The sequence below is a fragment of the Gymnogyps californianus genome, unplaced genomic scaffold (genome assembly GCF_018139145.2).
Source record: "Gymnogyps californianus isolate 813 unplaced genomic scaffold, ASM1813914v2 HiC_scaffold_31, whole genome shotgun sequence".
In the NCBI taxonomy this organism is placed as follows: domain Eukaryota; kingdom Metazoa; phylum Chordata; class Aves; order Accipitriformes; family Cathartidae; genus Gymnogyps; species Gymnogyps californianus.
Genome location: NW_026114191.1, coordinates 364,994 through 379,054, shown reverse-complemented (window position 1 = coordinate 379,054; position 14,061 = coordinate 364,994). Strand labels below are relative to the sequence as shown.

The window sequence follows — 14,061 nt, the reverse complement described above, 5'->3', positions numbered from 1 at the left end:
GTTTTCGGTAAGGATATAGTTCAGTCCATGTGCAATTCGTAAGTAACAAATTACTTTGAGTTTCCTGTTGTCGAAATTTTTAGACAGGGTTAGCGAGGTCACAGCCAATCCACCAGCTCTGTGTAGGTTCCTGGCTATGGGTAGTTTTGTCTTTCCAGGGAGGATGTTCCTCAGTGTCAGGAAGGTTCCTGATTCCAATTCTAGACCGGTCACGGCTTTCAGGAGGGAGTGATGGATCCAAGTCGGTTTTTCTTCCCCTTTACTGCTGAGAAAGGTGAGCAATACCAGCAATGGTCCCTCCCACCAAGGGGATAAGTGTTCCTTTTTTTTCATGTGTTTTACCCAAACATAATTCCTTCGATTGAAGCAAAGTTCCTTCTAGAGGTACTGGCTGTAGTAGCTGTGCCCAGGCCTGATTGTGATAGTGTTTCACAGGGAGACAGCTTTGTTTTTGTTGAGGTCTTGCTAAATATTCATTAAGGCTAAAGGTAGTGCGTGCAAGAGGCAGTTACCTATTTGGCTGTGGCATAAATTCCTGGCACGAACCAATTCTTCAGCGCTGTCTGGGCTAGTGCAACTGTCCCCAAATGCCCTGGATGGTGATGCGTTTTTGCTATGGGAATCCGGTGTTGCTCAGGTAAAATAGGAAGGTTTTCCGTCCCTCTCTCTGGAGTACTCTTCCCTGGGAGTCTTTGGTTGCTTCTTACCTTTCCAAGAGTCAATTTCTTCAGCAGGAACAGTCAAATAGATTTTTCAGGAGCAGATAACACCAGGTCAGACCGCGGGACTGCTTGTAAGCCTGGTGTTTTGTACGGCTGTCGTGCTGTTGCTTTAGCTGTAACATCCGATAGATCTTTTCCTATTTCTTCTTTTGTCCTTTCACCAGTATTGGCTGGCTGATGAATGACAGCTAGTTTTTGTGGCAACTGTCTAGTTTTTAACAGTTCAGTACTTACTCTCACAAAAAGTTATAAACCCGCGCCCCTTCCAGAACTGCCCAGTGGCGTGGCACGCTCCAAAGGCTATCGAGACTCAGTGTATTTACAGTCTTGTCTTTGGACAGCTGGCAAGTCTTTGTTAATGCAATCCATTCTGCTGCTTGTTCACTCAGCTTTGGACTGAGTGGCAAAGGCTCCACGACTTTATTTTCAGGAGTTACTGAATAACCTGTAACCTGGTCACTGTTAGATAATATGGGGACCCGTCTACACAGAGGTCAAGATCCGGATCTGGAAAGGCACTTCTGTAAATATTTTTGAGTTTTTGGCTTCACGGGTTGTTACCAGACAATCGTGATGTGGAGGTTCTTCCCCAGGTGGAGGGAGTAGAGTAAGAGGGTTCAGTGTATGACATCACTTCATTCTTCTGTGTTCCGCCATTAAGAGAATCAGCTCATAGCGATGTATTCGCTGTGGTGACAGTGTGGTGACAGCAGCATTTCAAGTCCATGTGGTACTTGTAGCACTAGAGGGGATCCAAGCAGCACGTTTTTCACTCTGTTCAACTAGGAGTGCTGCGGCAGCTGTCCTAGGGGCACAAGCAAAGGGTCCTTGAGCTGCCAGACCGTACTGGTGTTGGCTGGGATAGTTACATTGCTTCATGTACAAACAAGATAAATGGCTTCCTGTAGTCTGGCGATCCCACAGCAGGTGCAGTCACTAATGCGTGCCTCAAAAGCTCAGATGCCTTTACCTTGTCTGTTGTTCAGTGGATGGGTTCTCCAGCACCATGAGCAGTTGCCCGTGTACCTGTTAGAACAGGAGGAATTATGTCATCAGCAGTAAAAGGTTTGAGACCAGATTCTCATAAGAAGAAAGGGGAAAAATTTCCTATTCAGAGGTCCTGTAGTGTCTGCCCGAGGTTCCTGGTAGGCTGTCAGTCCTGGGTGAAATCGAGCTGCCCCTGGTGCAGAGAGCAGGGCAAGGACTGCAGCAGAGGATTGAGAGGTGGCTGTTGGGAGGCCCTTTGGTCACACTGGGGCACTCCTGTTTCCCATGGCCTTAGTGTCCACAATAATTACAACCGTCTCCAGTTCCTCGAGGTCCATTGCTCCTCCAATTTCCTCCTCTGACCTTACCTCAGAAAAACCTCCTCATCCCTGTCCCCTTAGTCAGGATTGCTGTTTAATGCTGCCGCCAACTAGCTTTCTGTTCCTGTTCTTTCTTTTTTTGCTTCAGCTGTCTTTTCATCTCTTCCATTCAACACAAACATAGCAATGCTGACTATTTCATCCAATCCTTTGCCCTGCCATCCCTGCACAGGTTAGAAAAAATATTTCTTTATCTCTGGGCTGACTGATGTACAAAAGAAAGATACGATTAAAGATCGATTTTCCACCTTCTCCAGGGTCGACCCCTCCAAAACAGTCTTGTTTGTTTAACCAATTGGACGTAATATTCAGAGAGGTGTTTGGTGTTTCCTTGCTGACATTCTTGGACTTTAACCCAATCTACACTCTTTCTAATGACTCTAACAATCCCCTTCTCTCTCTTTGCAGCATACCTCTGTTCACTGGTAAGTTGGGGTCCCGTCCTGGGTCATTGCCTGGCCATGGGCTTCTGCCCTGTGCTTCCCTGGCCCATCTGCAGTTTGTTTCCCAGATTTTCAGTTTTTCATCTGCAGAAAAAACAGTCTCAAACAGTTGCTGCACATGGGCCCACGTAGAGTCATAAACACAGAAGATGCTGTGCGTGGTTTGCAGCAGCTTCTCTGGATCATCCTGCAGTCTGGGCATTTGTTGTTTCCCCAAAACCAAATCAGTGGGTGCAAATGGCAGGCGGCCTGTTCCCACAGAAAGCTGGCCAGGTTCCCGTCCTGGCCCTAGAATTTCTTCTCCAGAGACGTGCTAGCAAAGCAGAAGCAGTCGCAATAGCTGGAGCAGAAACCAGAGGAAAAGCAGAAAAAAGAGCAGTAGGATGGGCAGGGGTGGAGCTGAATGGGGAACATCCTTGGTTTTCCCATTTGGCTGAAGGTTTTATTCACTTTCCAACCCACAGGGGAAACTTCTCTCTGATATTTGTAAATTCCAGAATGGAAAGAGCTCTTCTTTTTCCAATTCATTCAGAGATCTTTACTTATTGCTCTGCTCTGGAGGGAATTTTTTAGGTTTTTGTTTTGGGTTTTTTTTTAATACCTGGTATCCCAATGGTCCAGTAATTATCCCAGATACCCCAAGAGTCCATCTGTAATGGGAACCAATCCTTCAATTGCTGGGATAAATACCTCAGCCTAATGTCATCAACAGAACCAGGCCATGGCCACATTTGGGACGCATCATCAAAGGCGGTCACTTCTGGCCAAATTTCCTGACACAGGGCTCGGGCTTTTGATGACCCGGCCATCCCATCAATGGATTTCCAGGGCTGCAGCAATTCACCTATCGGTGGACCTCATCACCATACTTTGTCTGCCTCTCATTATATAAAAACATCACCTCCTTACTGCCAAGCAAGATCCATGCTTCATTGTCCCTGTGCCCAAGTATCCTGAGGGGAACTCACTTACAAGCTCGCAGTGGAGATCATCAGGGTCCTGGTGGTAGTGAGAGGTTGGATCAGGTGAGTCGGCTGTGTCCCACCTGGGTCACCAAACTGTTAGGGAAATTCACAACTGGCCCGTGCCGACCGAGGACTGAGGCTGCGACACAAAGTGCAGAATTACAAGCGTAAATATTTAGTCAAGTGCCTGAGGTGTTCCAGACCAATTGGGGCACCCTGAATGTGGTTAATACAGAGGGTTCGTACACTCTTCAAGCATTCAGGTACAACAGGATTTGACTAATCACTAATTAACACACACACTACCCATTGCTAATCATAGTAAAACTTGACAAAGCAACTGCTTCTGCAGCACCATCATCCATCAGCAGTCTTATTGCGTGTCTATTGATCCAGAACATCCCTGGAGTCGGTCTTGCTATAATTACCTGTCTAAGATATCAGCCAACATTGGGAGGGTTTGAAAGATGTGTTAGAGGGGCTGGGCTGCTGGCATTATCTTGGTTTTCCAGGGGTAGCTTTTATCTTCATGGAAAGCTCAAAGATACTGAGAAGCCAAAGCTTTGTTTCAAGGGCTATGCTGTCCTTCTGGTCCTTGTGATGATCCTGGTGTCCTTTAGTTTTGCTTCCTCAAGCATGACTAGCAGTGTAGAATGCGAAATACATATATATTAAGAAAGTTAATACACTTTCATACTAGAAAGAGTGGTTTGCATACTAGTTAGGAGGGAAATGTTCATAACACTATGTAGACACAGATACAGTATGGTTCCTCCCAGGAGCTGCTCTTAGAACCTCTGTCTATCCAGGAGCTGGCCCTGGGATCCCCTCATCCTGCCAGTTCCTCCCTGCACAGACAAGCACACACACACACACACTGAGATGGCTCTCTCCAGCACAGAATCACAGAAGCCTTGAGGCTGGAAGGCAGCCAGCTTCCCCCTTCTCTGGGCTTCCACATCCACCCACCACAGTGTTGACCATGAGCGTTCAGCTCTCAGCTGACTCGTCGTCCTCCCCAGGCAGAGCTCCACATGTTCCTGCTGCTCTCTGCCGTAAAAGGCAAATTCCCCTCGGGGTCCACACCTATGTAGGACAGGCTATCATGGAGATCATAAAGGTCTGAAGAAAGCTGGAAAAGCCCCCAACAGAGATGAGCTCTTTCTCCCCTTGGCTATGGCTGTTGTCTCTGCCACTGATGCCTATGAGGAAGCACCTTATCCTTACAACACGAGGGTCTGACTGCCTCCCCTTCCCCACCCGAGAGCCTGGGAGGTGTTGCACCATAATCCTGCCCTTGACATTGCACGTCCCCACGTCACACTGCCCCAGGAAGAGCCCTGAGCAATGTGTGAGGGACAGGATCTCCCTTCCCAGGGGCTGGGCTCACGCCTTGGCCCTTTGGCTTAATGGAACACATCCAGGTTTCCTCAGAATCTCTTCCACCTTTACATTGCCTTTGTCTACCTGTCATCTGTGCCTCCAGTTCTGTGTTCTAACCACATCCCAGGGAAGCTTTGTCAGTAATGGTCCCCACTGGGACCCATTAACGCTCCTTGAAACTTTGGAGTTTGCATCTGACTTTGACTTCTGGAGAGGTTTCTTCAGCATCCTCTCACTGTCTGAGGTTCATGGAGTCGACACCAAACCCACCAGAGGGGTCATTAAAATGCCACCTTGAGCTGATCCTGTGCTGCTGAGCTGGGCTGGGCTCCTGGGATGGAGGGAGCTCATGGCAAGCGGGCAGCGCTGCCAAGAGACAGCTCTGCCCAGGAGCAGCTCCTCTGCAAAGGGCAGCAGGGCTGAGGGCACTGCCTGCAGGCACTGAGGGGAGACATGCAAGAAAGAGAGAGGTTTAAAGGCAGTGTGGGATGGGAGGATGCTGAGAGCTCAACAGAGGAGAAACCTTCACAGCCCTTGACACGGTAAGTCTCTGCGTGCAGGGCTATGCAGCTGCAGTTCATGGAGGGATCTCCTAAAGCTGGCACAGCCCACAGCCTGTGGGATGTCTCTCTGGTGTAGAGGAGGAGGATGTGCTCCAGAGCAGGGCTTCCCTGCTGCACCATCAGAGGGAGAGGGCATGACGGCTGCCTTCTTTCCGGAATGGCTGCAGCTGGGTGTGCAGGCAGGGGTGCCCAGGGCTGTCCTTCACAGCAGGGTCCCTGCACCTCAGGGGGCTGTGTGCTGGGGCAGGGACTCTGCCACCTGCCAGGGTCAGCACTCAGCCTGCCCGGGGAGCTCCCCATGGTGCTGTGGGGAGAAGGTGTGGGTGGAAGGAGCAGCCCTTGTCAGGGCAGGGTCCTTCTGCTGTTGAGAGGGTGCTGCATGGGTCGGGTCTGCTCACAGCTCCAGATCACCCCACAACATTGGCAGAGGCAGCATTTTAAGAGGAAGGTCAAGGCAGGGGCTACCTTGAAGATGAAGACCCTTCCAGGGTCTGTGATCTCAGCTTCCTTCTAAGGGAAAGGGGAAAGGAGATGTCAGGTGTGGATAAGTCACTGAGACTCCTGAACTGTTACACGGAGGGATCAGCACATCTGCCAGAAGCCTCCTCAAGTGCCTTCCCCCACTCCTCTGCCTCCAGGCAGCACCAGCATCCCCTTTGCTTGCAGCATCAGTGCTGATCTGCCCTCGTGCTTAGGACCTGCTAAGAGGGAGATGGTCCTGGGCAGTGCCCTGCTGCCAGGAGGGGTGTGCAGGGCCGAGCTGAGCACAGAGCGGGTGGGATGGGCTCTGTGAGCACTGAGAGGGAGGAGACCTGGGGACAGAGAAACAGCTCCCTGCAGGGACAGCTCCAGGCAGCAGAGAGCCAGGCCACCCCTCTGCATCACTCTCTGCTCAGGTGCCTGGGGAAAGAGAGAAGAGTTTGGAGAAAGGGACTTTGAAACTGGACTCCTCGGAGCTCACTAAAGTCCAGTTTCTTCTTCAAGTACGTTGTTCGTGAGGTCATCCTCCAACGGAGAGAGGTGTAATAAGCACAGGGCACCTGCATGGTGACCAGCAGGTCAGTCGTGGGCAGAGCAGCTCTCCTGACTGTGCATTAGGGCACAGGGAGCCCATTTGTCCCTCAGGACTCTGCAGTGTTCACGCTGAGAACAATGCGAAAGATGTTGACTTCTGCCCCTTCACAGAAAGTGCCTTCTCTCAGCAGCACAAACCTGAGCTCACAAACAAGAGCTGAATGAAGTTGCCCCAAAGAAATCTCTTTCTTTAAAAAAGAGAAATCTCTTTCAGTAATTCTGAGGGGATTTTTTGGGAAACAGCATAGGACTGCCTCAAAGACGTCTGCCCTAATGTGTCAATGTTTTCTCCTCTTCCAACAGTCCCAATGCAGACAGTCAGCAGATGTCCAACGGCAGCTCCATCACTGAGTTCCTCCTCCTGGCATTCGCAGACACACGGGAGGTGCAGCTCTTGCACTTCTGGCTCTTCCTGGGCATCTACCTGGCTGCCCTCCTGGGCAACGGCCTCATCATCACCACCATAGCCTGCGACCACCACCTCCACACCCCCATGTACTTCTTCCTCCTCAACCTCTCCCTCCTCGACCTGGGCTCCATCTCCACCACTCTCCCCAAAGCCATGGCCAATTCCCTCTGGGACACCACGGCCATCTCCTACACAGGATGTGCTGCCCAGCTTTTTTTTTTCCTCTTCTTGATATCAGCAGAGTATTTTCTTCTCACCATCATGGCCTATGACCGCTACGTTGCCATCTGCAAACCCCTGCACTACGGGACCCTCCTGGGCAGCAGAGCTTGTGTCCACATGGCAGCAGCTGCCTGGGGCAGTGGGTTTCTCTATGCTGTGCTGCACACTGCCAATACATTTTCCCTACCTCTCTGCCAAGGCAATGTCCTGCACCAGTTCTTCTGTGAAATCCCCCACATCCTCAAGCTCGCCTGCTCAAACACCTACCTCAGGGAAGTTGGGCTTCTTGTGGTTAGTGCCTGTTTAGTTTTTGGGTGTTTTGTTTTCATTGTGCTGTCTTATGTGCAGATCTTCAGGGCTGTGCTGAGGATCCCCTCTGAGCAGGGACGGCACAAAGCCTTTTCCATGTGCCTCCCTCACCTGGCCGTGGTCTCCCTGTTTGTCAGCACTGCCATCTTTGCCTACCTGAAGCCCCCCTCCATCTCCTCCCCATCCCTGGAGCTGGTGGTGTCAGTTCTGTACTCGGTGATGCCTCCAGCAGTGAACCCCCTCATCTACAGCCTGAGGAACAAGGAGCTCAAGGACACCATGTGGAAACTGATGACTGGATGTTATTCTGAAGCAATCAACTGCCCATCTTCTTCTGCAGAGCAGTTATAATGTAACTCATTACAGGCCCAGCTGGTCATCTGTAGTTTTTGGTGGTGGTGGTGGTGTTTTACTTGTGATAATGTTTTCATCCCCTTTCTAATTCACTCTCTGCTTTTCTTTTCTGACCAAGTGGCTGTGTAAACGAGGAGCTGTGCTGTCTGTGTGCTGAAACAAAATAAAGGGCCCTGCAGCGACTTTTTCTTTTCTAAGATCGTTCCTCCAAGAACTTTTGGGAGCTGCAGGGACAATTTCTGTGTGCAGAGGTGGAGAGGAAGAGTGTCCCGGCATGGCAGCACTGCCAGGGAGCACTTGGTCTTCCACAGCTGTTCTCTTTTCACTTCCACACTCTCTTTCTGATCGCTTGGGTTTGGTGTAAGGCCTGATTGCTCTGGCACCTTGGTCTTAGTTCTGCTGCATGGCAGTCCTGTGACCGCAGGCAGGGACAGGCAATGGGCACTTCTGTGACAGAGCTGGCCTCTGTAAGAGCGGTTCCATCATGAAAGGGGATCTCCTGAGGACAGTGCCTGAAGGCTTAGGTCTTCTTCCAAAGTTGCTCTCACAAACATGCCCAAGAAAGTGGCCTGCAGATGAAGACACCAGTGTAAAGCTAAACAGTGTGAGTGTGCAGGGTTGGGGCATGCAGCAGTGTCCTCACACAGCCAGGCCTCCTGTGAGAGACCTGAAGGACCAGCAGAGCAGGGTGTGGTCTGTGCCCGTGTTCACTGGACACCCTGGGGAAGCTGCCCCAGGGCAATCATCATGGACTAGCCCCTCACAGCCACCATTTCCAGCACTCACCTCTCACCCCTGTTCGCAGAGGTTCTTTGACCCTCCACGGAGGGACACCAAAAGAGTAGCTCAGAAGTCCATGTTGGCATTGTACGGATGAGATGTAAGCATGCACATCATGCGCGTGAGGTGAGATGAACCTGAGTGAGCACAAATGCCACCAGCTATTCCTAGGGGTTCCCTGAAGGCCTGAGAGACAGGCAACATCCTGAGGTCACTTCATGTTGGGAATAACATCCCATGGGAAACCACCTGAATGCAGCACTGGGATGTGCTTCCTTGAATGGAGGTCCCTGTGTCCATTTCTCTTGCCTTGGGGCATCGCAGATGAGTGCAGAGCAGGGCGACACACGGCAGGGCTGAGGTGCCTCCCAGCCTCTGGGAGTGGCAAGAGGAGGCCAGAGAGACACGGTGACTCCTGCAATGCACTGCTTGTGCGTGTGCAAGGGAAGGGCTCGTGTCTCTGAACACATCTGTGTGCATCAGGAGTGCCTGAGGCCAGCTCAGCTGTGGACACCTGACAGAGCCCTGACACTGCTGTGGGTGACTCCAGGAACAACCCCCACCCTCCCAGTGAGATTCAGCTCAGCTGCCTTGGATGGGCTCATTGCAGGTGCTCCTGTTTGCTACGTCACCCTTGCCTGTGATTCTGGACTGTGCCCTCAAAAGTGCCAGAGCAAGGAGAGAGGTTGTGGGGTCCATGGAAAGGCAGACCTCAAAGTCATCTTCAAGAAGTACACGAACGAGAATTGGGAGAATTACAGGCTGGTCATCCTACCTCCGTCCCTGGGAAGGTGATGGGACATGTCCTCCTGCAGCCGCCTCCAGGCACTTGAAGGACAAGAAAGGGATGGCCGAACCAAAATGGAGAGGGGAAAGTAGAGCATGTTGTGTACAGGGATTTTGCAAGGCCTTTGACATGGTCTCCCGTGGTGTCCTTCTAGCCAGGTTGGTGCTATCTGGGCTGAAGAAGTGGACGTTACGGTGGGTGGGAATCTGGCTGGATGATCAAGCCCAAATGTCGTCAGTGGTACAAAGTCCTCCGTGCAGCCAGTTACTAGTGGCATCCCTCAGTGACCAGCACTTGGGCCAACACTGTTGACCATCTTTATTGTCCCCCTCTATGATGTGACAGAGTGCGCTTTCAGCTCCTTTGTGGATGATGCAAATCTGGGCAGAGGCCTTGAACAACCTCATCTAGTTCACCCTGCCTTGAGCAGGAAAGTCGGACACAATGATGTTCAGGGCTCTCTTCACACCTGAGTTTTAACCTGTGAGTCAATGAATCTTTCCCTTGAAGAGGTTTTTGAAGATAGAATAGGCTGAGGAAGAAGGGGAAAAAAAGAGGCAGAAGAGAAGATATAAAATGTATCAACACAAATACTTCAGTTCCTGTGAAGAATGTTTCTCCACTCCAATCATTGGTAGGAAATATATTTGACAAACTGGATAAAACAAGCATACTTTTATCCTGTCAGGTCCTGCGCCATAAGGAGGGTGGTGGATGGGTATGGTATTATGACGTTGCTTGTGTCTCAGAAACTCCTCATCCAGTAAGAAGGGTATGGCTGTGAAGGGGACTGTGAGGTCAGTTCTGTCTCTGGAGGTGCTAGGCAGCAGAAGGAACATGGCTGGGAAAGTACCTCTGCCCGAGTACCCCATAGGCCCTGTCCAGGAAGAGGGCTTGGATAGGGGTTGTCATGTCCATTCCACCCGAGTACATGATGGGACAGCCGCAGGCACATGGCTTGGTCGCGTCTATATGAGAAGCTGAAAGGCCAGCAGCACTCGTGGTTTAGAAGATCATGGTGAGGTTACTTCTCTGTGGTCAGGTGAAAGGCCACAAGAAGGCTAACGGGTTGGGTTGCCTGCTTGAAGGGTCCTTTCTGAGATGTTCAAGCTTTCCTTGGTAGCAGGGAAAAACAAAAGAGAGAGAAAAAAATATGACAAAGTGCAACTTGGAAGGTGGAGACTGGCTATCAGGAGGAAGAAATGTCACTCAAAGGGTACTGCTGTGGTGCAAGAGGTCACCCAGAGGGAGTGTGGATCAGCCCATGGCTTTGTGTTTGAAGGAACAGCCAGTGAGGGTGGAGATACACCAGTGAACGTACGGAAATGGTGAGGTGAGAGCAAGGCGGGGAAGCGAGATGGGTGTCTACAGCCTGCAGGGAAAGAGGGGCAGGTGTAGGACAGTGTAGAACAGCCTGCGGTGGAGATGGCAAGAGGCACTGGCAATGCTGGAAGGCACCAACAGAACCAGGGTCTCTGTCCCCATGGCTCTGGCAGTTGTCTCTGCCACCGAGGTCTCTGAGAAGACATGTTGTCCTCATGGCACTGGCGCCTTGATGCCTCCTCGCAGCCCCATGGCGAAGCTGGAAGTTGTTGTGCCATTGTTGTCCTTCGCTCGGCCTTGCACACCCTCACATCCCACGGTCCCAGGAAGAGCCCTGAGCCACGCGTGAGGGACAGGACCTGCCTTGCCATGGGCTGGAGATCAGGGCTTGGCCTTTCTGCTTCATAAAGCAAAGCAAGGGTTTTCTCAGCATTACAGCCACCTGCACAGTGCCTTTGCCTACCTGCAATCACAGCCTCCAATTCTCTGCTCTAACGAGTCCCTGGGGAGGCTTTGTCAGTAAAGGCCCTCAGTGGGGCCAATCAGTGCTTCAAGGTACTTTGGGTTTTGCTTCTGACTTGGACTTCTTGAGAGGTTTGTTCAATCTCCTCCCAGTGTCTGAGGTTCATGGATGCAGCCTCAAACACATCATGGGGCTCATTAAAATACAGAAAGCCTAATGAACTATTTCTCTTCCTAATTTCCTTCAAGTCTTCAAGCGCTGTACAGCTAATTGGAGTCATTTCATACTGTAGAGAATGAAGAAGATTTCAAAGTGCACCTAATAAGAATGAGGTTTTTTTAAAGTATATTTTTAATTACTTTTCAGTTTAAAGAAGAGGTGATAGAAGCTTTCTCTCATTAATATTGATGCAGAGTGTCTCCTCAGGAGGTCTGGACAGGTAGGAAAAGCAGTCCCTTGAGGTCTGACACTGTATGGAGAACTTTGCTCCTCACCTCCCCAGCCTCACCATTTCTGACATTGGCCACCTGGGACTTGCATCACTCTTCCTTGCATCAGACTTCTCCACTGAAGTCTGCAGCTGGATGTTACAGCTCCTTTGCACCATCTCCCGCCTGCTCTCCTTAGAGAACTGGCTGCACACAGGCACAGAAGATTTTTTCCTATTTGTAAGACAAGAAAAGTAAAGCATGATCACTTTTCATAAACAATCAAACACACTCTGTAACCATAGGCTCAGTACAAGCTGCCTCTAGTGAGGTTGCCTTTTTACAAAGGATAATCTTGTCAGAAATGTTTTAGATGGGTAGATACAAAAAGCTGGATAGAAACATAACTAAAAAGTTGGCTACAGAGAGAATTAGGCTACTGAAAGAGAGGCCAACTTTTACTCCCGGAATCTCGAAGCAGCAACATAGGTGAGAGGGATGGGAATGAAGAAAGAGTGAGGGGAGGAGAAAAGTGGAGAATAATGGAAAGGGCCTTTGCCTCGGCCATCTGCATCTGACAAGATGACTTCAGAAATGGTCATTGTATCAGGACAGGTGCAAGTATATGAAAGATCAGAGAAACTAAATACACCGTAGAACAGGCAAAACAGTGGTACTGAAGTTACAGGGGAACATTGATTATTTCTTTGGAATATCCCTTTTGAATTGGGATTGGTAGAGGTCTGTTGTGAGTGAGGACATGCCAATGTTGCACCCATCTTTGAAAGGGGCCAAAAGTGCAACCGAGGGAACCACAGGCTGTACAAGCTCGCTTTGGTGAGGAGTGTGCCATCAATGAGAGGCCTCTTGAGGGACATTTCTGGGCAGCTAAAAGAGAAGAATGTGTCCAAAAGCAGGCAGCATGGACTTACCGACGATAAATCATGCCTCAGTAAGGCCGTGGTGACAGTAAGGAAAGCTCTCAGATTTTCCGCGACCGTGGAAGTCAGTCAGATATTAGTATAATCAGAGCAGCGGCACCCTTCTTGTGCTGCTCCAGGCTGTGCGGCTCAGATGCAGGGCTACTTGACAGGTATCCCCAAACAGCCTTGATCATTTGCTTCCCCATTCACTCCTTCTCCACTCTTTTCCCCCCTCTCAAGTCCTACTCTTTAACCAACCTTATCCACTCCCTTGCAAAAAGTCAACCCCTTTTCACCATTTCCCCACTGGCGCTGCATTTCCTCACTTTGCACCCTCCTTTCTTGTTTCTGAGATGGTTATCCCGGTGCTTTCTACCTTGATTAGCAACTCCATGACACTAGTACTCTTTTCTCATCTGTAGTGTCCTGTTGCTGCTTAAGTTCTGGTCTTGTTAGAGGCATCATGCCTCAGGAGGGATATCAGCACATGTACTTTGAATGCCTGCCTGCTGGAGGTTCAGTGCACCCACAAACCTCACCTGCTCTTCCTTTCTCTCCTCCCAAACCCTGAGCAAGGGACAGGAGGAAAGGCAGCAGAAAGGCCCTTAGGGCTCTGTGAATGAGCTGGGGTCTGGCACTTGGCAGGGCCACAGTGTCATTGCAGTGGACCCCCAAGAAAGAATCAAGGCGGGAAGTGAGTGTGCAAGGCTGATTCAACAAAGTCCATGGGCAGGCAAGGCTGTGTCTCTGGCTGTGTCTGGAGAGCAGGAGAGCTCCAGCAGAGACCAAGGTGGGGCTGAAACTGAGGCCTGGCTTCAATGGTCTGCTGGGCCCATGGACAGAGGGGTGAGTGGAGGCCGCAGGTGACGCTGGTCAGGGCCATGAAGGCCTATGGATGGTGTCAGGGCCCTGACACTGCCCCCATAGGATCCCACCTGCCAGTGCCCTCAACAGGCCAAGTTCTCATGCCCTCATGTCCAGGGTCTGTGCTCTGCGACTCTCCTTCCCCATTTCCCGGGGAATCTGGGAGACCACAATTTCATGGTCGCTGCAGCCAAGGCTGACACTGGTCTTCACATCCCACACCAGCTCTTCCCCGTTTGGGAGTACCAGGTCCAGGTGAGCATCAGAGTGGATGGCCCATTTCAAAGTTGACCCCCACAAAAGCTCCCACCTCACCTGTTGCCTGTCCCACAGAGAACCTCCATTTATCTGAGCTGCCCTGAAATCACACAGGGCATCCCCCACTTCTCACCTTCCCCGTCGGTCTCTCCTAAAGGCGCTGTATCTCCATCCAGCACAAAAGCCATGGGAGCTGTCCTTCCCTGCCTCAGCTCTCCTTCCCCTGATGTCCCAGCTCTGTGATGGCGCACGAGGGTCCTGCTGTCAGTGCCCCCGGTTGTGGGCTTTGGTGCACATTTGGGCTGCAGCACCTCAGATAGGGCAGCAGGGCCAAGGGCAGACTTGTCACGTGGAAACCTGGTACCCACGGACTCGACCCCTGGGTGGCAAGGCTTTGCTTCCCAGCAGAGGCATGCTGGAGGGG

The 14,061-nt window shown here is 50.9% G+C and overlaps 1 protein-coding gene across 1 annotated transcript; it reads left to right on the top strand.

The window, feature by feature from the left end:
• Positions 1-6,827: 6,827 nt before the first annotated feature.
• Positions 6,828-7,808, top strand: LOC127028261 (olfactory receptor 14A16-like). Its single transcript, XM_050913996.1, has one exon. The coding sequence runs from the start codon at positions 6,843-6,845 to the stop codon at positions 7,806-7,808; it is 966 nt and encodes a 321-aa protein (XP_050769953.1). The 5' UTR covers positions 6,828-6,842.
• Positions 7,809-14,061: the final 6,253 nt, after the last annotated feature.